Source organism: Notamacropus eugenii, chromosome 1 (genome assembly GCF_028372415.1).
Source record: "Notamacropus eugenii isolate mMacEug1 chromosome 1, mMacEug1.pri_v2, whole genome shotgun sequence".
Taxonomy (NCBI): Eukaryota; Metazoa; Chordata; class Mammalia; order Diprotodontia; family Macropodidae; genus Notamacropus; species Notamacropus eugenii.
The window spans coordinates 695,928,705-695,954,429 of NC_092872.1; the positions used below are offsets into that span (position 1 = coordinate 695,928,705).

General features: G+C 42.1%; 1 protein-coding gene across 7 annotated transcripts in view; it reads right to left on the minus strand.

Moving 5' to 3' along the window:
* Positions 1-13,388: 13,388 nt before the first annotated feature.
* RANBP10 (RAN binding protein 10) overlaps positions 13,389-25,725 on the minus strand; it is a 162,948-nt gene continuing 150,611 nt past the window's right edge. For 4 of the 7 annotated variants that reach the window (XM_072636103.1, XM_072636104.1, XM_072636105.1 and 1 more), the window contains 5 exons: positions 25,242-25,437; positions 23,438-23,562; positions 22,470-22,615; positions 21,675-21,786; positions 13,389-20,002 (listed from right to left, as the gene is read on the minus strand). In XM_072636103.1, the coding sequence (XP_072492204.1) occupies positions 19,872-20,002; positions 21,675-21,786; positions 22,470-22,615; positions 23,438-23,562; positions 25,242-25,437 (710 nt within the window). In that variant the 3' untranslated portion in view covers positions 13,389-19,871. Of the gene's footprint in view, positions 20,003-21,674; positions 21,787-21,929; positions 22,137-22,469; positions 22,616-23,437; positions 23,563-25,241; positions 25,438-25,725 lie in introns of those variants that run through there. The other 3 variants (XM_072636101.1, XR_011972860.1, XM_072636102.1) reach the window with 3 other exon arrangements.

Sequence of the window (25,725 nt, forward strand, 5' to 3'; positions counted from 1 at the left end):
CCAGGACACTGAGAGATTGATGATCTAGTCTAGATAGTAATAGAGAAGATAGGAAGAGGGGAAGAGTTTGAGGGGAAAGAAAAGAGTTCTGCTTTGGATTTGTTGAATCTAGAAGATATCCAAAACCAAAACTTCTAACAAGCAGTTGGAGATGTGAGACTGGAGGTCAGGAGAGAGGTTAGAGCTGGACAGATCTGAGGATCTATGTGCAGATTGGTAGTTGAAACCATGAGGCTGATAAAATCAAGTGAAATAATGTAGGGGGAGAAGAGAAGAAACCCCAGGACAGGAGCTTAGGAAGACCTCCAATGTTACCACTCAATGTGGATGAAGATCCAGCAAAGAATATTGAAAAGAAATGGTCAGACAGGTATGAAAAGAACCAGGAAAGAGCAGTGTCATGATAATTTGGAGGAGAGGATGATGGTCAAGAATGATGAAAGCTGAGAAAAACTGTGTCCTTCTTCTTCCTTGTGACCTCTAATCCCTCTGCCTCTCATTTCTTTCGAGGCCATTGCTGAGGCTGACAATAGTATCTCTTTCCATGATGGCACAAAGCAGGTTTCTCTGTTATGACTCCTTGGGCTGTAAAGAAAGAAGAGGAAGTTTCAGAGAAAGGTATAGGGATCTGCATTGGCCACAGTTTCTTCCCTTCCTCATCTTAGGCCCTTGGTGAACTTCAACCAAAGAGAAGACAAACCAAAGAGCATCAAGAAGGGTAATATTTCCAAGGTCACTTGGCCCAGCCTTCACTGAAGCTAACAGGTTAAATTTGTCCCCCACCACACAGCTAGTAAGTGTCTGAGGCTGGACTGGAACTCAGGTCTTCCTGATTCAAGGCCCAGTGTTCCATCCACTGCATTACCACATTACTTCAGAAGGCCAATATAATCAGATCTAAGAGTTCAGGAAAGGAAGTAACAGACAACAAGGTTGAAGTTAGCTTGGGGACAAGTGGTAAAGCTAAACAATTTCTGTTTGATTCTAGAGTTAATAGGGAGCCCCTGGTATTCACTGAGTAGAGGAGGGTCATGGTTAAGGAAAATCACTTTGTGTGGAGGATGGATTAGAGTGAGAGTTAAGGCAATGATTCTCAAACTTTTTTTTTCCCTTTCACATTTTTTAAAAAAATTTTAAATCATTTATCTATTTTTAGATTTCAACATTCATTTCCACAAAATTTTGAGTTCCAATTTTTCTCCCTATCTCTCCCCTCCCCCCACTCCATAATACCTTACATTCTGTTTACCCCTTCCCTCAATGTACCCTCCATTCTATCACACCCCACCCTTCCCTTATCCTCATCTTCTCTCTTTTCTTGTAGGGCAAGATAAATTTCTATACCCCATTACCTGTATTTCTTATTTCCTAATTATATGCAATAATAATTCTCAACATTCGTTTCTAATACTTTAAGTTCCAACTTCTCTTCCTTCCTCCCTCCCTCCCTCCCCATCCCTACTGAGAAGGCAAGCAATTCAATACAGGCTATATATGTGTCATTTTACAAAAGACTTCCATAATAGTCATGTTGTGTAAGACTAACCATATTGTCCTCCATCCTACCCTGTCCCACCCTTTTTTTCTATTCTCTCATTTGATCTTGTCCCTTCCCCAAAGTGTTTACTTCTAGTTACTCCTTTCTCCCATTTGCCCTCCCTTCTGTCATCCCTCTCACCCCACTTGCCCTCTTCTCCCCTGCTTTCCTGTAGTGTAAGATAGATTTTCATACCAAATTGAGTGAGCATGTTATTCCCTCCTTAATCCATATGTGAGGAGAGTAAGCTTCACTTTTCCCCTCTCACTTCCTCCCTTTTCTCCTCCATTGAAAAAGATTTTTCTTATCTCTTTTATGAGTGATAGTCTGCCCCATTCCATTTCTCCCTTTCTCCTCCCAATATTTTTCCTCTCTCACCCCTTAATTTTATTTTATTTATAGATAGCATCTCTTCTCATTCAATTGTGTGTGTGTATTCCCTCCACCTACCCAAATACTGAGAAGAGTCTCAAGAGTTACAACTATTATCTTTCCATGTAGGAGTGTAAACAGTTCAGCTTTAGAAAGTCTTTTATGATTTCTCTTTCTTGTTTACCTTTTCATGCTTCTCTTGATTCTTGTGTTTGAAAGTCAAATTTTCTATTCAGTTCTGTTCTTTTCATCATGAATGTTTGAAAGTCCTCTATATCATTGAATGACCATTTTTTTCCCTTGAAGTATTATACTCAGTTTTGCTGGGTAGGTGATTCTTGGCTTTAATCCCAGTTCCTTTGACTTCTGGAACAGCCTATTCAAAGCCCTTTGATCCCTTAATGTAGAAACTGCCAGATCCTGTGTTATCCTGATTGTATTTCTACAATACTTGAATTGTTTCTTTCTAGCTGCTTACAATATTTTCTCCTTGACCTGGGAATTCTGAAATTTGGCCACAATGTTCCTAGGAGTTTCTCTTTTTGGATCTCTTTCAGGAGGTGATCAGTGGATTCTTTCAATATTTATTTTGCCCTCTGGTTCTAGAATATCAAGGCAGTTTTCCTTGAATTTCATGAAAGATAATGTCTACACTCTTTTTTTTGATCATTGCTTTCAGGTAGTCCCATAATTTTTAAATTGTCTCTCCTGAATCTATTTTCCAAGTTAGTTGTTTTTCCAATGAGATGTTTCACATTATCTCCTATTTTTTCATCTTTTGGTATTGTTTTCTAACTTCTTGGTTTATCTCATAGTCATTAGCTTCCCTGAACTCCACTCTCTCTTTTAAAGAACTATTTTGTTCAGTGAGCTTTTGAACCTTCTTTTCCGTTTGGCTAATTCTGCTTTTTAAAGCCTCCTTCTCCTCATTGGCTTTTTGGACCTCTTTTTCCAATTGAGTTAGCCATTTTTAAAGGTGTTATTTTCTTTAGCATTTTTTTGGTTCTTCTTTAGCAAGCTGCTGACTCGCTTTTCAAGCTCTTCTATAGCCTGAGACAATTTCATATTCATTTTAGAGGTACTGGAGGCAGAAGCCTTGACTTCCTCTCTGACAGTATGCCTTGTTCTTCCTCATCCAAAAGGATGCAAGGAGACACCTGTTTACCAAGAAAATAACCATCTATGGTCTTATTTTTTTCCTCTGTTTTGGGCATTTTCCCAGCCAGTTACTTGATTTCTGAATCTATTGTCAAGAGGAGGGTCCTAGTGCCCCTCCCCCCCAGTACAGTGCTCAAGGCTGAGGTTCAGATCTCCTGCTCAATTCCCCCAGAGGCTTTAAGCTGAGCTACCTGGACAATGGACCCAGCCTGCTTCCATGGTCACGGTAGCCTCCAGCTGCTCCCTGCTGCCTCCACCTCTGCCACCACCTGGGGCCAGTACTGGGGGGACCCTGGCCCCCTCTCGCCCGGCTAGGAAAGCCCTCCCACACTGACCTTTGGAGCTTTATTTGTTGCTTGTAGGTTGAGAGATCTGGGACCCTCCCTGCTAGGAATTCTGCCCCGGAGGTCTGTTCAGGTCCTGTTCCTTCCAGTGCCATGTGGGCAGGGCTGGGCTCCGCTCAGCATCCCATGAGATAGACCTTTCCTGTCAGCCTTCCAGGTTACCTTTGACTGGAGACCTCTTTTACTCTGTTGTTCTGTGGCTTCTGCTGCTCTAGAATTTGTTGAGAGTCATTTTTTGCAGGTATTTTGTGGGCTGGGGGGAAGTGCTAGAGTATATGTGTCTTTCTAGTCTGCCATCTTTCCTATGCCCCTCCTTTCACATTTTTAACATTTAAATTGGCAACAATGAAGGATTGTTGAGGAGTCTGACCTCCAGGCCTTCTGCCTGGACCTCAAGGATCCCTCGACTTCTCTTTGAAACATCTTTCTTTGCATCCCTAGACGTCATAGCAGATGAAACTGCTTTGTGTTGCCACAGATAGAGCTAATATTGTGATGTTCCAGAAGTTCAGCTTGAGAGAGCAGTCAGCAAACTGAAGCCTGAGGTGGAAGCTCAGGAATGTGAGTCTCAGGGTGTGTATTTTGCTGCACACATGGCAAAACTCCAAGAATGCTGCATGTGCCAAGGCACTTCCTGTGAAAACCACAGAGGCATGATATGGATCAGACATGTTCTTTATTTTTATTTAATTTTTGGTGGGGGGCAATAGGGATTAGGTGACTTACCCAGGGTCATACAGCTAGTAAGTGTCTTGAGGCCGAATTTAACTCATTCTATGGCTGGTGCTCTATCTGATGCACCACCTAGCTGCCCCTTAGACCTGTTCTTTAGGAAAAATCACTTTATGAGTGAAGGAACATATGTATTGGAAATGAGAGGCTCTCGAAAAAGAGAGACTTGTTAGGAGGCTATTGCAATAGTAGAGGGTGATGAGGGCCTGCACTAGAATACTAGCTATGTGAGTATGGAGAAGGGGTTGGATAGGAGAGATATTGTTAAGTCAGAAAAAATAATAATAGTATTTATACAGAGTTTGAAGTTTGTTATATACTTCACAAATAAATCTTTTGATCCTCACAAAAACTAGCAGATAACACCAAAGATCCAAATCAAGGTGACTTGGAAGTATGGTGGTGGTGTCTTTTGTAGAAATAGGGAAGCCTGGAAGAGGAATAAGTTGAGGGGGTATGGTAAGTTGTTTTGTTCGTGTTGAGTTTAAGATGCCTATGGAATATCCATTTTGAAATATCCTGGAGCTCAGAAGAGAGACTAGTGTTGACTATATAGATTGGAGCCATCTGCTTAGAGATGATAATTAAACTAATGGAAGCTGATGAAGTCACCAAATGAAACATTCTAGAGCAGAGAGTCTGAACCTAGAGTCCATGAACTTGTTTTTAAAATACTTTGGTAATAACTACATTTCATGTAATTAGCTTTCTTTCTAATTTTATGTATTTATAAAAATTTTCTGAGGAATCTATTGGTTTTACTAGACTGCCAAAGGGACAGGGACATGGCACAAAAATGGTTAAGAACTCCTGGTGTTGAGAGAATAGAAGGGGAGGCAGGATAGAATCTTGGAGTGGATATATTGTTGGAGAGCATGAGATGAATGAAAGAATGGAGAAAGAGAGGTCAGACAGGTAGCAGAACCACAAAGAGTAGTGTCATTAGAACCCAGTGAAGAGAATATTCAACAGTGTCAGATACTGAAGAGAGGTCAGAGATAAAGGTATTGGTAATTTGGAAGACAGTTGTTTCAGTTAAGCAATGAGGTCACAAGTTAGATCACACAGGGTTGAGAAGCAAATCAAAGGAAGGAGAGGCAAGAGAATAGATGACTTTGTCTAGAAATATGGCTATGAAAATAGAGAAACTGAACAGTAGCCTAAGGAGATGGTAGGGTCCAATAAAGGGTTTTTTTTTAGGATGAGAAAAAACTGGATGTGCTTGTAGGCAACAGGAAAGGATCTACAGGGTCAAATACTAAAAAGAATTTTAAGATAATCAGGACAGAAAATGCTGCTGGATAAGGCAAATTCATAGATAATCTTAGGGGTAGGGGCGGAGGTCAGATGGCATGGATTAAGAAGTGAAAGAATGTGCAGGAAATGGAGACAATGGTTTTAGATTATATGCTTAAGGAATATGGAAAGAAGAATCTTATTTATTTTAGTAGATAAATATGCTTTTTGGTATGTCTTGGGTTTGAGAGGCTAATTTCTGAGGCTAGAGAGGTGATCTGTATCTACTGCTCTTTCTTTAACATTTAGAAACAAATGGCCTCTATATGGATGGTTATAGTGTAGGAGTTAATAATAGCACACTAAAAAAATAAAAGGAGATCCCAGTGCATAACTTCGCTATTCAAATAGGGCTTACTGAAAGATAAGGCAGCTGGCCCTGTCCTAAAATGATAGAAAGAGATTTGGAACATGACTGCCTCTGATGTTACTCGTGGGCTTGTGATGAGTCCTTGCTTTTTGTCAATTCCCATTATGTCCATGGATGGCAGGCAGCAATGCTGTTCTGTAGGACAATTTGAGACTGGCTTGTTCTTACTTATAGAAGTGGTAAGAATCTTTCCTTCTGATGTAGCTTGTTATCTAAATGTCACCTTGGATCTGACCTTGAAGGCATGGTTTTGCCAAGGTACTCATGACAGAACTTGTGGACAATCTTTTTCAACTCATAATTAGGTTTTTGGACAGCTTGACCAAACTTTGACACATTTGTTCCAATCACTGGCAATAGATACATAGGCAATTGTTATCCTCATTAGAACCTCCATGGTAGACATGTTTCATATAAGGAACCTAAGGATGGTCCACACTCAATAACCAAGGGAGGCAACCATTATCTCATGGTGGGCAGCCTTACCCAGCACCAATGCCAACTGTCATTCTGAGTGATCTTGGCAGAAGCTACTGCTATCTTAAAGGAGGTGGGAGCAAAGCCTGTACAGTAACAATTTTTTTTTTTTACAAAAATTACAATAATGATACTATATTTTCAAGAAAATTGTTACCTCAGAATCCAAATAGAAAGGGTTACAAGACACCATCACTATTTTTAGGAAATACAGTACTTAGTGACTTTTGTTGCTTTTTATATCACTTTGATTTCCAAATATAGCCTTCCTTCCTCATACAAAAAACCATCTCTTGTAACAAAGAATAAAAAAAAGAGAGAAAGTAGTTTTGCAAAATTAACCACACATCAACTAAGTCTGACAGGAATATACAAAGTTCTATACCAGGAGTTGGCAAATTATGACCTGCAAGGCAAATTTGGCACATCTTCTGTTTTTGTACCGCCCTCAAGCTAAGGATAGTTTTCTATTTTAAAATAAAGTTTTACTGGAATATAGCTAAACTCAAGTTGAGTAGATGCAACAGACACCTCTATGGTACTCTCATAGCTTTGCACTGCTGCTCAGTGCAAGTCAGTGAGCTTGACAAGAGTTTCCAGTGCCATATGCATTGCTGTAACTCAACATTTCATTTTTTTTTAAAACACCAGTGCACACCCATCAATCAAAAATGGCAAAGAAGAGGGGGTAAAAGTTTTATTACAATGTTTTTGAGCTCAGGGCCAAGATTGAAATTAAAGAACACTGGGTGACTTTGGGAATTAGTTTTTGCTGCAGTTGATAATGTTCCTTAACAAATGCAACCTAAAATTGTAAGGCAAACCAGCACTTATATGTGAAACTTATACTATGATAAAGCCAACTGAATGACAACTAATGTTTTTGAAAGTGCTTTATGCATTTCTAGTAATGTCAAAAATTAGAAATCTCCATTTCCATACGAATTTTTAATGCATAAATTTTCTGAGCTCAAACTACAGTTTCCACAGCATTTTTTCAGACCTAGATATGAGTGCAAAAGAAATTTCTATATATTACTAAGAAAGCCAATAGCAAGAGATAGAAAGAGAAATATGATTTAAAGTTATTGTAGACACTATAAACTATTTGGTAGTCTACCTGCCAAAACAAATCCAAGGACTATATGAACACAATTATGAAACACTTTTTACACAAATAAAGTCAGATCTAAATAATTGGAAAAATAGCAATTGTTCATGGGCAGGCAGACAATTCTACCTATATTTACTTATTCAGTGTTATATCAATCAAATGATCAAAAATTATTTTATAGAACTAGGAAAAATAATATCAAAATTTGTCTGGAAGAACAAAAGATCCATAATATCAAGGGAATTAATGAAAAGAAATGTTAGTGAAGGCCTAGGCATGCCTGATCTTAAATTGTATTATAAAGCGGCAATCATCAAAACCACTTAGTACTAGCTAAGAAATAGAGAGGTAGATCAATGGAATACGTTAGGTACACAAGACACAGTAGTCAATGATTGTAGCAGTCTACTGTTTGATAAACCCAAGGACCCCAGCTTCTGGGAGAAGAACTCACTGTTTGACAAAAACTGCTAGGAAAACTGGATTATAGTGTGGCAGAAACTTGGCATAGACCAATGTTAGACACCACATACAAGAATAAAATGAAAACAGGTACATGATCTAGGTGTGAAAGCTGATACTATAAACAAATTAGGGGAGCAAGGCATAGTTTGTTGCTGAATTTATGAAGAATGGAGGAACTTCTGACCAAAAAAGAGATGAGAACATTATGAAATACAAAATGGATAATTTTGATTACATTAAATTTAAAAATTTTTGCACAAATAAAGCCAGTGCTACCAAGATTAGGAGGGAAGCAGAAATCTGGAAAAGAATTTTTACAACTAATGTCTGTGATAAAGGCCTCAATTCTAAAAAAAATGGAGAACTGAGTCAAATGTACAAGAATACAAGTCATTTCCCAATTGATAAATGGTCAAAGGGTATGAACAGGCAGTTTTCAGAAGAAGAAATGAAAGCTATCTATAGTCATATAAAAAAATGCTCCAAATCATTATTGATTAGAGAGATGCAAATCAAAACAACTCTGAGGTACCTCATTACACCTATCAGATTGGGGGAATTAGGGAAAGGAAGCAACAAAACAGAAGATGATAAATGTTGGAGATGTTGTGGGAGAGTTGGAACACTAATTCATTGTTGGTGGAGCTGTGAGCTGATCCAACCATTCTGGAGATCAATTTGGAACTATGGCCAAAGGGCTACGAAAATGTGTATACCCTTTGACCCAGCAATATCACTTCTAGGACTGTATCCCAAAGAGATCACAAAAAAAGGGAAAAGGTCCCACATGTACAAAAATATTTATAGTAGCTCTCTTTGTGGTAGCAAAGAACTAGAAATTGAGGGAATAACCATCAACTGGGGAATGACTGAACAAGTTGTGGTATATGAATGTAATGGAACACTATTTTGCTATAAGAAATGACCAACTGTCAGACTTTAGAAAAACCTGGAAAGATTTATATGAACTGATCCTGAGTGAAGTGAGCAGAACCAGAAGCACATTACATATAGTTAGAGTGTGTGAGGACTGTATCTGATAAACTTAGCCCTACACAGCTCTTCACAAGGACCTAAAATATTCCCAAAGGACTCATGATGCAAAATGTCATGCACATCCAGAAAAAGAACTATAGAGATGAAACACAGAATGAAGCAGACTATTTTCTCTTTTGTTATGTTTTGTTTTGCATGGTTTCTCCCATTCATTTTAATTCTTCTATGCAATATGACTAATGTGAAAATGTGTTTAATAAGAATGCATGTGCAATTGTCCTTTTAAATTCTTCTATGATTTCTTTTTTCATATTTTTAAAGTCATTGGTCAGTTTTTCTTCTATTTCTCTAATTTGGGTTTTAAAATCATTCCCGAGTTCTTCCAAGAATGCTTTTTGTGCTTCAGACCAGTTCATATTCCCTTCTGAAATTTCAGATGGGAGTACAGTCTCAATGCTGACCTCTTTGGTATTTGTGTTTTGGTCCTTGTCCCCACAGAAAGATTCTATGGTCTTTTCTGCTTTGCTTCTTACTCATGATAATCACCCTTTTTCTGGCTTTTAAAGTTGATATCTGTGTCTGGGGCACAGAGAGATCTGTCCCATAGTTCTTGTACCTAAATCTTGAGGCTTTGTGTGTTGTGGCCTCTGGTTCTTTCAGCTAGAAGCTAAAATGCTGCAGCTAACCTGGTGCTGAGCTGGCCAGTGTTGGAAAGCCAAAGCCAGGTGAGGTCTTTTTGAGTTTCCCTACAGTTACCCTGGAGCTAGCTTGTTAAGTGTGGGGGAGGGGTGGTCTGGCCACAGGAGGTCTCCTCTGCTGAGCTAGAGGATAGGCAAACTCAGCAATTGGTGATCTCATCTGCCCTAGTGTCTTCTTGATTCCCCTGGGGTGCTGAGGCACACCTGGGGTCCTGGTGTTGGTAGTTGTGTTGACACTATTATGCTATGAGAAACGACAAACAGGAAGACTTCAGAGAAGCCTGGAAAGACGTATATGAACTTATGCTGAGTGAAAGGAGAAGAACCAGGAGAACTTTGTACACAGCAACAACCACAATGTGCAAGGAATTTTTCTGGTAGACTTAGTACACTTTCATTGAAATGCATGGACTTAAAAAATTTCCAAGGGACTCTTAAGGCAAAACATCTTCCACATCCAGAGAAAGAACTATGGAATTGGATTACAGACAGAAACAGACCATTTTCTTTTGTACTATGTTATGTTCTGTTTTATGGTTTCTCCCATTCATTTTAATTTTTCTATGCAACATACATTTAATAGGAATGTATGTGTAGAACCTATATAAGATTGTTTGCTGTCTCAGGGAGGGAGCAGGGAGAGAGGGGGGATTAAGGGAAAGGGAGTGGAAAAAAATCTAAGATATATGGATGTGATTGTCCAACACTGAGAACAAAATAATTCAATTAAAAAAAACAACAAATAAGCACAAAAAAAATAAGAATGTGTAGAACCCACATAAAATTGGATGCCGTCATGGAGAGGGAAGGGGAGGGGGGAGAAAATTTAAAACTTATGGAAGTGATTGTTGAAAACTGAAAATAAATTAATTATAAAAAAGAAATTTCTATATTTCAAAATCCATTTAACTGTGCAATTTAGGAACCTAACCTTTAATTAGAAGTGATTAATCTGCAGTATGATGATATGGTAAAGGCAACTATTAAGAGAAATTAATAGAAGTCTATAAAAGCTTTCCCATTGGTTAATGTGCTCAACTAAAATCATATGGTTGTAGAATATCAATATTTGACAGTACTTGTCTGAGAAAAGACAATTTAAGATGAAATATACAAAATTTCATTCTAGATTAAATATTAACAAATGAACATTTGATAAGGGAACACTTTGAACCCTTAAGTCAAATGTTATCCCAAAACAAGAAATTTCATTCTTCTCATTTGTAGACCTGTTACAAAAAACCTTACTCAATTATTAATTATATTTTAAATTTGATTTTAAAAATTGGCAGAAATTTGTTTTATACTGTTATATAAGTACTTACAAAGTGTCTTTGATTTTGCTTCTTGGCTCAAAAAATCTAAAATGTTTACTATCTGGCCATTTAACAGAAGTTTGCTGACTCTTATTCTACAACATTGTCTTCCATTTCTGCTAAGGGAGGGAGGTTCCTTTTCTCATTTTTTTTTTTTTTTTGAGACCAGGCTTGGTCATTATAATCACATTTCATTCAGGTTTTTTTTTCTATTTATATTGCCGTCATTATGTAAATTTTCCTGGTACTTAACTTCACTATGCTTCAGTTCATTTCTTCACGATTCTCTGAAATCTTCATTTAGTTTCCTTTGGGTTACTTAGTAATATCTCATTACCTGTATGGACCATGTTTAGCTATTCCTCAAACAATGGGAATCAATGCTGTTGGCAATTATTTGCTGCCACAAAAAGTACTGCTACGAATATTTTGGCACATATGGCATTCAGAGCAGTGGAAGTGTCTAAAAATTTTTAGTAAAAAAAGAAAAATTGTTGGAGATGTGGGAAAGTTGGAACATTAATTCATTGCTGGTGGAGCTGCAAGATGATCCAACCATTCTGGAGAGTAATTTGGAACTATGGCCAAAGGGCTACAAAAATGCGCATACCATTTTTGACCCAGCAATATCGCTTCTAGGACTGTATACCAAAGAAATCATAAAAATAGGAAAGGGTCCCACATGTACAAAAATATTTATAGCAGCTCTCTTTGTGGTGGTCAAGAACTGGAAATTGAGGGGATGCCCATCAATTTGGGAATAGCTGAACAAGCTGTGGTATATGAATGTAATGGAATACTATTGTGCTATAAGAAATGATGAATAGGAAGACTCCAGAGAGGCCTGGAAGGACTTATATGAACTGATGCTGAGTCAAAGGAGCAGAACTAGGAGAACATGGTACACAGTAATAACCACAGTGTGCGAGAAATTTTTCTGGTAGACTTAGTCCTTCACAGCAATGCAAGGACCTAAAACATTCCCAAAGGACTCAAGGCAAAATGCCATTTACATCCAGAGAAAGAACTATGGAACTGGAGCACAGAATGAATAATTATTTTCTCTTGTGTTATGTTTTGTTTGGGTTTTTCTCATAGTTTCTTCCATTCATTTTAATTTTTCTATGGAACACGACTAATGTGAAAATGTGTTTAATAAGAATGTACGTGTAGAACCCACATAAGATTGCATGCCATCTCAAGGAGGGAGGGGGGAGGAAGGGGGAGAAAAATCTAAGACTTATGGAAGTGATTGGAGAAAACTGAAAACAAATTAATAATAATTAAAAAAGGAAAATGAGGTCCAAGCCCACATATGGGTTTGTTCATCACTTAGCCCTCTTACTACGAGCAAAAATTCACACTAGCAGTATTTCAAATAGTATTGCCATGCAAGTCAGACTAGTACTGAAATCAGCTTTACCAACAATGCATTAGTAGGCCTGTCTGTTTGTCTTCACACAGTTGCTCTAGCACTGACTTTTCCCATCTTTCATCACATGAGCAAATTTGCTAGGGGTGAAGTGATGTTTCAGTGGTGTTTTGCTTTGTATTTGTTATTACTAGAGATAACAGAGCATTTTCTCCTATGGCTGCTAATAATTTGCATTTCTTTTGAGATGTTTATTTCTAGCCTTTGACCATTTATTTATTTGTTAGCTGCCCATATATTTTGGATAACAGATCCTTCAGAAATACCTGATACAAAGTTGTGGGATTTTTTTTTAACCGGTAAGTCACTTCCATTCCTATCCTATATTTGCATTTTATTCATGCAAAAACTTTTCAATTTCACATATCAAAGCCATGTTTTATTATTTTTCTAATTACCTCTTCTTTGATTTAGATTTTTCCCCACCTACAGCTATGAAAGATGTATATATTTTTTCATGGTATGACCTTTACTATTCATGTCACATATCCATTTTGAATTTATCATGGAATACGATATGAGAGCTTTTCATTTTCTTAGAGGTTTTGGTCACCTGAAGTTCTTTCCTGTATAATTCATATTTCATTGGCTGGGAAATGGAGTTATTTCTAATTCTTCCTCATCTAGTCTGTTCCATCGAGCTTCTTTCCTTCTTTTAACCAGCACTGAATGCTTTTGATGACAGCTGTGTTATGGCATAGCTCAAGATCCATAGTCTTCCATAGTTTGAGTGCCTTTTTGTTTTTTAAAATATGAAATCCTGGTAGATGGTGATGACATTTGCCATTTGAAAACAAGTCAAATTCTCATGGTCCCAGCTCCTTCATGTTGCTGCTATCCTGGAGAATCTTTCTCCTTCTGCAGGTCACTGGTGATGTCTTTAAAGGAGAAGGACCAGAAATCTAGAAATCTCCTTTGGGACTAAGAGATTATTTCTCTCTGTAATGGGAGAAGCTAAGAAGGCAAAAGGTCAGCAAAGAGGGGTCAAGGGGAAGGGAAATAAGGCCTGGGGTTCAAATGGTTCTGTTGAGAAATGAATGACCCAACAAAGACCAACAAAAGCAGAGGCTAACACACCTAGTTACACTTGGATGTATATTTTAATAAAAATAATTCTGTCAAAATACAACAGAGAGTTTCATCTTTATCATATCTTGAGTACATTTGAATAGTTTTTTTTCCTTAGTTAAAACGTCCCTCCCTCCCCCCTCCCCCCCTTCTTCAAGGCTTCATGCTAGTGCCAGGTAACTCAACTCACAAATACAAAGCAGAGGCAGACCCAGTGTGCACAACTCTGATCACATCCATTTTGGTGAAGTTACTCACAAAGAGGAAACACTCTTTTGAATGAGGAGGAGGCCTAGAAAGCTAAGGGTCCGAGTTGCCATCTCTGTCAAACAGGAGTAAGCAGGGGCTGTTGGGTGTCCTGCTGATGGTGCTGGCAAATGACACATTTTTCTGTGGTTTCATGCTGAGATGTAGCTTTTCATACCTGAGTTTTAAATGTCCAAAAGAAAACCCCATTTTAATAGTTTCTATCTTACTTTGTGCTTAACCCAGGAGTGTCAGTGTCCCAAGATCAGCAGACTCTGCTCCTCCTCCATTTCCATGGGAGGGGAGTGGGGGATTCTCCATCCCCAGAATAGCATGCACAACCAAACACACCTAACCCATTGGAGGATCTGTCCATCAGAGACCAATGGGCATGGCTGGGGGTACAGTGGATGAAGGGCTCTTGCATTTGTTTCCCCCATCCACAGAAAGCCACAGCTTCCAAAAGACAGGACTGGGTAAAAGGAATGCCCTCAGGATTCACTTCCTGCCATTCTGGAGAACCACTCCCTGCTTCCTATCCTTATACTGCTCCAAACTCAGAACCACTGGCCCCATTTCCAAGAACCCCAGGGGACTGGGACTGAAAGGGTCAACACAGCAGGAGCTAGGGAGAGCCTGGGCCTGTGAGCTGGTTTCTGTGAATCTGCCTGGACATTTGTTTCCCACAGATCATGGCATTGCAAGGTCAGAGAAAGGGTCTCTCAGTTGACAGTTGTCCCAGAGAGCACCTAGATGCCAAGTAACAGGGATGCCTCTCCTAGAAATGACCTCCCTGACCACACCTATAAGTGATGTGACAACTCTCTTCAGCACCACAAATAAGGTGAGGAAAGCCTAGAAGAAATGAAGGAAGGGGCCGCCTCTTATTTTACTTTCCCAGAGGGAAAGGATTTAGATTTCCCTTTAGCAGCTCTGTGAGGACTCACAAAAAATCTGATTCAACCTCAGTATTCGAGAATTCTGTGGCCTCCTGCAGCTTGAGTCCCCTGAAGATGATCAGAGATGGCATGGGCAATTCCCCCTGAAGACAGAGGGCCCAAAGGACCTTGGTGCTGGGTTACCTACAGATTTCAAGAGGTGCAGATGATCCACCTGGAACTGAAGGTGCCCCCTCCCTGGGGTAGGACAAGAAATGTAAACATCTTGGAGTCAGTTGAAATATTCAGATAAGGCACAGAAAACAAAGAGGAAACCTTGTATAGGGAGTGGCCAATGGAGAATGATCCCCCTCTCCCTCTCAGCACTCTTGCTATGCTAACTCTCCTGGGATCTTCACTGACCTTCGGGATGGCCTTTTCCACCAAATGTCAAAACCCGGCCATTCACCCAAATCAACAGGGACTTGTCCATCTGTGGTATCTTATGATACCTACAAGGGCATGATACCCCTCCTCTCTTTCCAGCCATAGTTTGTGATTTTGTGGTATCAAGGGAGAACAGAAAGAGAACTGGCCTTGTAGTGAGCCTGCATCCTAGCCCTCCTGGCTTTGCTTGTCACAAGCTGTATGTCATTGGGTTTCAGTGTCTTCAATGAAAAGGTGGGCTCTGGATGATTTCTGAGGTCCTTTCTAGCTCTAAGAACTCACTCTAAATTCTAAACTCAGCTGGTGCCAATTAAAAAATCAGCTCAGCATCCTCAATTCTTGGGCACTAGAAGGCAGACGTTACTGACTTTCAAAAAGTTAAGTTGTTTCCACCATAGATACCAGGGAGGAGGAGGGAGTGTAGCCTGGTCTCCCTGATGTTCATTTGAGACATCAAGGCACTTACAAAAATGAGATCTCCTTCTTTCTCCCTCCTCCAGTTATACTATCATTCTTACTCTTAAAAAAAGGGGGGTGGGTGCCACAAAAAAGGTTAAAAAAATCTTGGCCCCAGGTTTGGGCCTTTCTTAATCTGCTCTGGAAGAGGCATGATGGTGGTTCCAGAACTATTCTGAGCTCCTGATGGTTTCCTCAGACAAGGAGGAAATGACCAGCACTATGATAAAAAGACCATCTTTTGAGGAACACCTCAGGGTGAGTGACAGTTTCTCCATTTTTTTCATTGTCAACTAACATTAGCAGATCAGTGTCTGGTGCGCTCTTTAGGGTTCTCAAACCACTAGACACTGGCCAGCAAAGCCTACATTCTGTCTTAGGAGGGTGTCTCTCACTAGGAAAATTCAATTACATTGGGAGGTAGTGTAATATAGTGAAAAAAAAAAAACAAAACCAAACACTGGACAAAGGTCAGGAGGCCAATGTTCAGATCTCAGATCTGCCACTGTGACTTTGGTCAAACCATTTCTCAGGGACTTGGCTTCTTGAACTACAGAATTAGAAAATTGGATTAGATGATCTTTAAGAAATCTGGGAATTAAACCCAATACCTGTTACAGGCAGAATACTATAGAATGTTCTATCAGTCCTAGGGACTGAGCAGTTCTGGTAGCTTAGAATAACAGATTCCATGTTTGAATTCTAACCCTACTACCAGGTGACTGGCTACATCTAAGTTTCTTGGGACCTAAACTTTTTTCCTACATAAGCTGAGGGAGCTAATTCCTCTTCTTCCCTAACCCCATCCTTTAGGGCTCACTAGCTTTTTGGGCTGAGCCCAGGGCTGAGGTTAGAGTGGGAGGCAGGCTGGATTTCCTGGACTCTACATGTCTTGCTCTGCCCTAGCAAACATGAGTATCATTTCTTCCATACATTTAGACAACCCCCATTCATACTGGCTTCCAGTCCTCATCTCCACAACACTGTTTTCCTTTCCCTAAAGAGACAAAAGCACACTCTCTCTCTCTTACACTTCTCCAATTACTACAGGGTTCTTATGGATATTATTTGGCTACAAATGTCCAGAAATCTGTTCCTGGGCCTAAAACTTAAGAGTCTAGAACTGATCTTTCTGACAGATTTTGAAATTCCTCTCTTCTCCTTTCCTTCCTTGGTTCACATGTCAACCTGATACTCAGGTGGCATGGGCTGCATTTTCAACTGACAGGATTTGTGATGAGCAAGAGACAAGTCTAGGAAATACTAAGCTGGTGAATCTTAACCAGTTTCTAGAAAATGTTTCTGCTGCTGTCTTCAAGCCTGTAAAACAGATTCCCACTCAACTGAGCACTACCTCTTAAAGACTGCAAAGGGACCCAAGGGGAGCCCCAATCCCATTTTGGATATTCAGATGTTTGCCATGAATTCCAAAGACTCTGAAGAGCAAAAGCTATCAGCAGGGCAATCTGACTCTGAGAATTGGGGTAATCTGGAACTTATGATGGCCTTCAGAAATGAATAAGGAGATGGTACTAGAGCTGGGAATAAGTAGACAACTGTTTTCTGGAAAGCTTTGGCCCCCCCAACACTCATCAGGACAACCCAGAGGGGAATGAGAAGTCTTCCTTTTCTGTTAGCTAGTAATTCGTACCCACTCCTGCTGTTCACTATTAAATCAAAAAATTCATATTCTCATAGAATCAGAGACTTTAGATCTGGGAGGCACCTTAGAGATAATTTAGTTCAATGTTTTTTCATTTTACAGATGAAGAAACTGAGTCCTGGAGAAGATAGGTGACTTGTCCATGGTTTCTCAGGTGGTAAATAGTAGAAAATTCAGTTCCTCTGACTCCAAATTCAAAGTTTTTTCCATTCTACAACACTGCCTGTCTTTATCCAATTGGAGCACAGTAGAAAGAATCGTTGATCCAGAATCAAAGAAGCTGGCTTCAAGTCTTGGCTCTGTTATTTACTCCTCACGTGAGGGGATAGACCGGATGATTTCTCAGGTATCTCTTCCCTCTCTACATCTACACTAGGATGACCAACCAATCTGATGCTGTTCAGAGCCCTCACCAAAAGGTCACCAGAGTTCACCAGAAGACCACTGCAGAGCTAGAGATGAGAAAGGAAATTGCAGCATAGATGGAAACAGGAGGATAGATTTCTAGCTACTAGGACTAAAAGCTGAGAGCCCTGGAAACACACTTTTCAGAGAGAACTCTCTGAGATGGGGGGCAGAACTTTGTCAGGCAGGCCAGAGCAGACTCAGGCCCAGGGATCCGCTCAAGGGAGCAAGGCATGGAGTGGGAAGAGATATAGATCCTGAAACCTGACCCTAGTAGCCCAGGTGGCAGAGTCATTGCAGCTGGCTTCTGAGAAGCCCACATAAGAGATAACTCCATAGGTGCGATGCCAGAGAATGTGGCATCCTCTCCATGCAGGAGTCTCTCTTCTGTGGGCCTGAAACATCTAATTCCTGATGCTGAACTGCTGTGCCCCCAACTCAGAAGGAGAGAGCTCTCATTGATGAAGGCAACAGAACTTGGACAAATCACATCCCCTTTCTAAACAGTTTTCTTCTTTTGTCTACTAAGTGGAAAGGTGTTTTCTACCTGAAAATCATCATCTCTAGTCTTCCTGGCGCAGCCTTGGCATATAGCCAGCTCATATCTCAGGGCATTAGGAGCTCAGTAGGCAGAGTGTTTTTCTTTTCTTCCACTGTTTTAAATGCAGACAACCTTTCTGCTGACTGGAATCAAAGGCTAAAGATTATCCCTATAGGTGGGAATCCTCTGGACTACTTACTTACTATTGGCCTCTCCAGCAGAACAAAGGCCCTGTGCTAAACTCCTAAACATGACATTCATATTCCCCAAGAATTCAGTGATTCCACCTCATACAGACCAGATGATAGTTAGGCAAAAAAGGGTCATGTTCCTCCAAGTCTCATTTTGCCAAGAATAGCCATTAAAAAAAATTCAAGACTTCAAAGTAAACACTTTAAAGAAGGAAAAAAACCAACCAAACCAACCACTAACCCCAAGATGGCTGCTGCCCCTTGCAAAGATGGAATGAAGACTGCAATTCATTGTTCTATGAATCAGCACTGCTTTAAAGCCTGGACTGGCACTAGAACATCCATGCCCGAGAGAGTTCTGAGTCCTGAAGTGGCCTGGAGTCCTTTCTCAGAAAAGATCTGATTGCTTCTCTAAGTTTCCAGTCCTTACCCACAGAGGGTTATTCTAACTGCATCCTGACAAAGGGAGTCTCATTGGCCTCCACAATCAGACTCTGACATGGTTGGTACCCAGTTCTACCTGGCTGTCTCTGCCTGAACCGAAGGTCTGTTCCTGGCCCCCTCTCAAGGCTATCCTCACTCTGACACTTTCAGAGAGGTGACCTATTGTGGTGAACAGGGCAGACTAGACTTAAGAGCCAGAAAACCAAGGTTAGTCTTAGATCTGCTACTTATTATGTGACCTTAAGCAGGTCCCACTCTCTTTCAGGAACTGTTTCCTCATCTGTAAAATAAGGGTGTTGGAACGGATAAATTCAAAGAGTCCTTGGCTCACACTGAACTGCATGATCTGCTGACCAACATCCCCTGGCTCCTACTCTCTTCTTCTTCCCTAACTCTGGCCACATCCAACACAACAAAGTTCCTACTGTGTTTTCTTCAACTGACTTTATGGTTTGGAAGTTCAGCTGGGGACACAGTAGAAAGAAACAAACAACCTGGTTGAGGTGACAGAGATGGCTTCTTTTTAGTGAGTGGGACCTCCCCCTTCCCCTAAAAACATACACTGTCTGGACTGTCTCTCCCCAAAGCGTCCAGACAACTAGCACTACGATAAATACTGTGTTTGTTTATATATATATATATATATATATATTTATATATAATCTCATTTTTTTTTACTTAAGAAAATAATAAGCTATCACCAACTTGGATGAGCTTTATCATCACTAAATTAGCAGAAACCAGCTCAGCACAAACTCTCCAGAGATAAATACTGGTGGCTCAGTCAGAAAAAATATAGATTAAAAAACCAAAACCAACCAACTCCCTCTGCCTCCCGCCAACAATGTCCCCTAAGAGTGGAAGGCGCTACGTTAGGGTAACCAGCCAAATACTGTGTATGTTGTCCCTGCTGTTGCTGCACATGATGGAAGAGTCAAGGGGAGGCTGAGAGAAGGATGGAGAAAGAGAATGGAAAAGGGAAGGAGAAAGAAGGGGGGAAGTTAGATAGATGAGAGAGAGAGAGAGAAAAAGAGAGAGAAGGAAAGATCTAACTCTGCCAGCAGCTTCCAGGTCTCTGAGACAGATGTGTGAGAAGGGGCCATGATGATAATGAGAGGATAAGGCTAGCCCTGAGTCCTTGGGCTAGCCCAGGGTGAGGAGGGGCAGCATGGAGAGGCCAGGTACAGCCCAGGGGCCAGGCTAAGGCAGCCTCTTACTCAGGTGGCTAGTGCAAATAGTCATCAACTCTGGCAAATGAACAGGAGCCCAGGCCAACTCGGGCCATAAGCCGAAGACACTCGGATGCTTGGCCCAAGGCGAGCATCAGTGGGGGCTGCTTTGGCAGGTTTTGAGATTCTGCAGGGAAAAAGAGAAGACCAGGTTATTCTCTCAAAGGCCTCAGCTCTCAGCATCACTGCATAAGGCCAGCACATACCCTAGAGTCAGATTTGGGAGAACTGGGTGCTTAATGCTTAGGTTTGGTTCCCATGTAGCAAAGTTTGTACAGGGAAATACAGAAAACCCAGAGCACAGAAAAATGCCCCTGATTTGGGGTCAGGAGGAGAGTGGGCTGCATGCAAGCTTTTGTCCAATTCTCTTTGTGACCAAGGGCACATACTTGTAAGAGCTCAGTGAAAGGGATGTAGCGTATGATGAGGTTCAGGGGGGACTGACCTATGTGGCCTTGACTGGAATTTCTATATGGCTAAGCTTAGGGCTGACTACTGCTAAAGATCAATTTGTAACCTGAGTTAAGGTTGGTCTGTGTGTCAGGGAGTTGGGTTAAGGTTGGGGGAAAGGGTCAGTCTGGGATCAAAGTTAGGGTCTTGGTATGTGGCTAGGGTCAGAGATCAATCTACACCGAGGATTAAGGTGAACATAGTCTCTAATAAAAAGTTAGGAAATCAAGGCAAGGGCTAGGGAGAAAGAGTCAGACTATGATCAGCATAAAGCATCAAGTCATGGCCAAGGCCATGCAGGTCAATCAGGAGTCAGAGTTAAGACTCAAACTAGGGCAAGGGTTAGATGATTATTCTGGTGTCAGAAATGGAAAAAGAGAATGTCAGGCTGTGTCCAGGGTTAGATACAGTCTGAGACTAGGGTAAAGGCTGCAATCTGTGGTGATGGTTAAGATACTCCGTCTATAAATGAGGTTGGGGAAAGGGTCAGTCTGTGGCTAAGGTAATGGTTCAATCCATGATTCAGTTAGGGAGTCAGTTTTGGATTAGTATTCAGTCCAGAGCATTAGGGTCTGTGTCTAGGGTGAGGTACAAATCTACTGTCAGTGGGGAGTCAGTCTGAGGTCACAGTTGAGGATCTTTGTGACTTGGATTAGGGAACAAACTCAAAGGTCAGTTTGTGGCCAGGGACAGGGACACTAGAACCCAGAGTCAGGAGTCCAGTCTATGACCAAGGTTGAAGGTCAGTTCAGTCAAGGTTAGAGGTTCATCTATGACCAGGTGTTAGGGTTGAATTGGGACTCAGTCCATGGTTGGGATTAGGGACTAGTTCATGGAACAAAGCTTTGGTAGAATTTGGACAGAATCAGTGAGCTGACTATTCCAGAAGGGGTGTAATAAAGACTAGGGTTTATTGATTCTTCAGAAGGAAAAGGGAGTCCCCAGGCCCAAATGTCTCTAAAGGGGGGAAGGCAAGCAAGAAGCCTTGAGGCAATCAAAGCTCTACATGGGTGATGGTGGCTAAAGGAGGGTGGCTAAGAGCAGGGAACCACATTCTTCCTGAGCCCTCAAAGGCCCTCAAGTGCCTATATATGGCCTACAGGCAGCCAACTGATCTCTTTATGTCCCCAGTAGGTCTGAGCCCAACATAAACCCCTCTTCAAAAGACCCCAAACCTTATCTTTGATCAGAGTCAAGAGAGGAGAGAGGAAAATGTCCTTACATCACCTTGCCCAGGTTCTGTCTAAGCCTGGGGCAGGGGAAGCTCCCTGAGGCAGCCAGGGAGATCTGACTCTCTGAACTCCCAGGGATGGGAACGACAGAATCTTGTCTGGGGGCTCTTTTCCTACCTAAAATAGCACTATTGAGAGCTGCACACACAGGCTCCCTCTGGATAGGGTCTAGTTGCTGACCAACAGGGCAGTTCCATGGGTCGGAGTATGCTAATAAGCTGAATGCATCCTGGATGGAAGAAAGCAGATGGAAGAAAGTGGTGAGAAAGGAGGGGCCCTTCCCATGAGGCCCTCCCCTCCCAAAACCCCCCTCCACCTCCTCAGCTGGAGTGCTGGGGCGCGCTGGGGCTGAGCCTACAAGCTCCAACAGACCTGCTTTCCTCCCCGTCTCCGAGGAGCTCCCCTTCAGGCAGAGCAAAAAGCTGTCCTCTTCGTGAAGGCTCCCAGCCCAACCCCCTGAGTGCTGGCCTGGCCTTACTCCTGGAGCCCCGGGCAGCAGCTGGAAAGGAGCTCAGGGGCTTCTCCTGCAGCGGGAGTTTCTGGAGCTGAACTGCAGAGGAGGTGACTGTTTTGTTGGGGCTGAAACATGAAGTAGGATCTTCGAATCCCCTGAAGGGGTTACTCCCAACATAACAAGCTGCTGCTGCCCCTTCTCTCCCTCAGACACAGAAGTGCCCTCCCCCCAATGTGGGCTGCCAAATCAGGCCGATTGGAAACTCTGTCTAAGCCAATCCTGAAACCCACTGAACTCAGGGCTGGGACCAAAGGACTCTGTGCTCCTGCTCTCAAGACATGCCTTACCCTTGGTCAGAGACTGTCACTGGGATGCTGCCTTTCCTACAGGCTTCAGGGACAGATGAGGGTGCTGCCCAGGCCCCTAGCCCTGAGGCCCCAAGGCCATCTTGGAGTTACCTGCAGCATCTCTTTATGGGCCAGATTCTTGCCATACTCTCTGCACAGCTGCTCACTGAGGGTCTGCAGCTCCCGGCCAAACAAGATGATTCTCTCTGTGGCAGCCTGGTTGCCTCCACAGAGCTGTCGCCGAGGACGCCCATCTTCTATGTGGATGGGGACAGGAGACATAAAATATACATTAAGAAGAGGCTAGCAGGAATCTCAGGGGTTGCCTAGTACACTATTTTCCCATCACAAGGCTTTAAGGAAAGATGGTGGCAGTCTTGGCTGAAGTCAAAAGTGCAGGCCCCTGAGTGACCTAAGACTAAGGCTGCTTTTGGATGAGCTGTGATTGGGTCTATCTATATGGCCACACTTCAGGAAGCTGGAGAAGCCAGCTGGCAGTCTTGGGAAGACCACCTTAGATCCAACAAGTTCTATTTTGACTTGGCATGCTCTCTGTCAGACATATTCTGCATTCTCTGACTACTTAACTGTGATCTCATTCAAGCCCCAAATGACATGCTAGGCCTGAAAATAAATCTAGACATTCATTCAGCTTTCGAAATATTCCAAAGTACAATTTCCCTGGGAGGAACACAGGGAGTCAGCCTCCTGCACTGTTTTTTTAAAGTATTTTTCCTACAATTGCATAAAAAACAATTTTTAATGTTCATTTTTATAAATCTTGAGTTCCAAACTCTCTCCCTCCCTTCCTGCTTGAGATGGTAAGCAATCTAACATAGGTTATCCATGCCCCTGCACTGTTAAAGAAGACCTGGCCAAGAGTAGGCCAGAGCTTCTCAAGACCAGTGGGCTTCTTAAATTCCCACCAGACCTCAGTTGTTCCGGCCCAGCTCCAGCTGTTCTCTGGGCTTCAGTCCCCAACACTGTAGGCTGAGAATCACATGGTGAAAGCCACATCCCTAGAGTTTATTTCTGGGCTCGTCAGAAAGAGGCTGCCACCCTCCTGGAAAAGCCCTTACCCACACTAGATTCATCTGTCTGCAAGATGTCTTCGTGTTTGTAGGCACCATTCATGATCCGGGTGGATGAACTCTCTGGCACTCCATTGGGATAATGTTCTGCTTCCATCTCCATCTCACTGTCACTGAGAGAGAGGAAGGAGAAGATGTTGGCCAACCCAGGTCAGGAAGAAAAGATGCTTGGATCTGGCTGGGGCTCCCCATTCTACCAGGCAGGAGAGAAGAGCTCAAGCTTGGGATTCTTGCCTTCCCAAAGCCTAGCCTTGTGCTGCTGGGGGAATTCAGATGGCTTTCCAGGGAGCCTTGCAAGGTCAGATAGTCATCTCCGCTTATCACTTTAATTTCAATTCAAACCAATGTGTTCTGTGAGCACCTACTCTCTGCCCACTACATACAATTAGGCTGGGGCCTTATTTCTCTATCTCCCATTAATCTACTCTCCCAATTCTCTCTTTTCTCCTTCCATCCCCACCCTCACGTTAACCAATAGCTAATCCTCCTTCTATAATCAGAGGCCTACAGAATCATATGATTTAGAGCTAGAAGGGGTCTTTGAGTTCACCCAGTCAAATGCCCTCACTTTTGCCAAGGAGGAAACAGGGCCATAAAGGAGGTTAGAAAGGTGTTAAATAGCAGAGTGAGTATTTGAATTCAGGTCTTTGTGACTTCAAAGTCAGCGTTCTTTTTATGAAACCCTAACTCCCTCTGACATCCTTTGAAGCTGGCACCTAATTTGCAATTTTTCTCTCTACCCCTGAGAACAACCACTTTCAGATCCCCTCCTCTTTCTTTGGGTGTCCTTTTCTCCCTGACTCTCCACCCACTGAATAGCTAGAATTCCTCTTAAGCTGAATCCTGGGGTCCAAGAGGTCCTCCCCAGCCCTCTGGCTACTCTAGGTGGACCTCAGGGCCCCAGTCAGCTTTGGTGGAAATGGCCATGTTGACAACAGCAGGAAGCAAAGGCTTAATCAGGAGAGAGAAACCTTGAGTCTCTGATAGGTAAGTGGAGAGACACCAGTTCTAGAATCTTAATGACTACTGCACCTTGTTCATATTAGTACCTACCCTGAACAAGTGGCTGAACCTTACAGAGGTCTGAGCTAGGTTGGCAATGAAGTTTCTTTTGTTAATTTTTTTAATTTTAATTTTGTTAATTTTCATTTAATTTTGTAACTTTTAAAAGTTTTATTTGTTAATAAAGACAAATGCTATTCCACAGCCTCATTTACAGTCCAATGAACCCAAGGAACTGCCTAGGAATCGTCCTCTCCCCACCTCCAGCTCAAGTCCAGTCTAGCCCAGCCAGGCATTGGTGCCAAGAGAACAGTGTTCTTGTGTGCTTGGTCATCCTAAAAGTCCCATCCCTTTCAGCAGCTTTGGCCATGGAGCTCAGAAATGCCCTACAAGCTAAAAGGAACATTATCCTCCATCATACAATAGAACTGTCAACAGCATATGGAGAGAGCAGAAAGGAATAAGAGAGACTGCTGTTTCCCATGGTCCTTTGGGTATGAAAAATCCTGAGGCCTGCAGGTAACTGCCTTAAGACAGAGCCTTGTCTGGGAGAGGGGAAAGCATTAACAAAACTGACCTAAGGGCTCAGGATTCCTGGGGTCAAGCTCAGTCTCTGATCTCTACTAGGGAGGTGGATTGAGTATACAGGGATGGTGAGAATGAGGGAAAAAGAGGAGGAGAATGTTAAGCAGTTAGTCAGAGTGTGGCACTGCCAGGGGCAAGGCCCTCAGAGTGGGCATTGCTTCTGTACCGTGGCCTGCCCCAAGAACAAAGAAGGGAAGAATGGTACCTGGTCTCTTGGTTACTTGTACTACTGTGCTGCTGGGATTTGGTGGAGTCTGTGGAGTTGGACTCAGAGTAGTTGACTGACGAAGGGGAGGAGGAGGATGACGACGATGATGAGGAGCTCAAGGCTGGGTATTTACTGTGACTCTGTTTGCTTTTGGTAGATGTGACCCCGTTGCTACAGCTTGGGCTTTCTGCTCCTGAAAGCCAAGAGAACAGAGTCAAAAGGCTGAATGGGTGGCATCTGGCAGAAGACGTGGCCCAAATAATAAAGTGGCAATGCAACCGAACAATTCCCCTCCCTGCTGGCATGGAAGCATCAACCCAGAAAGAGCTACAGAAGAGAGAGGGGGTACCCAGAGACCTCCTTGCCAGGGTCCCCAAACTTGATATATTGAATATTAATTTCCTCAGTGACATGGCACAAGAGACTGGAACAGCAATGTCAGAGACACATACGTTGGCAAGTTGTTTCCACTTCAGGTGCT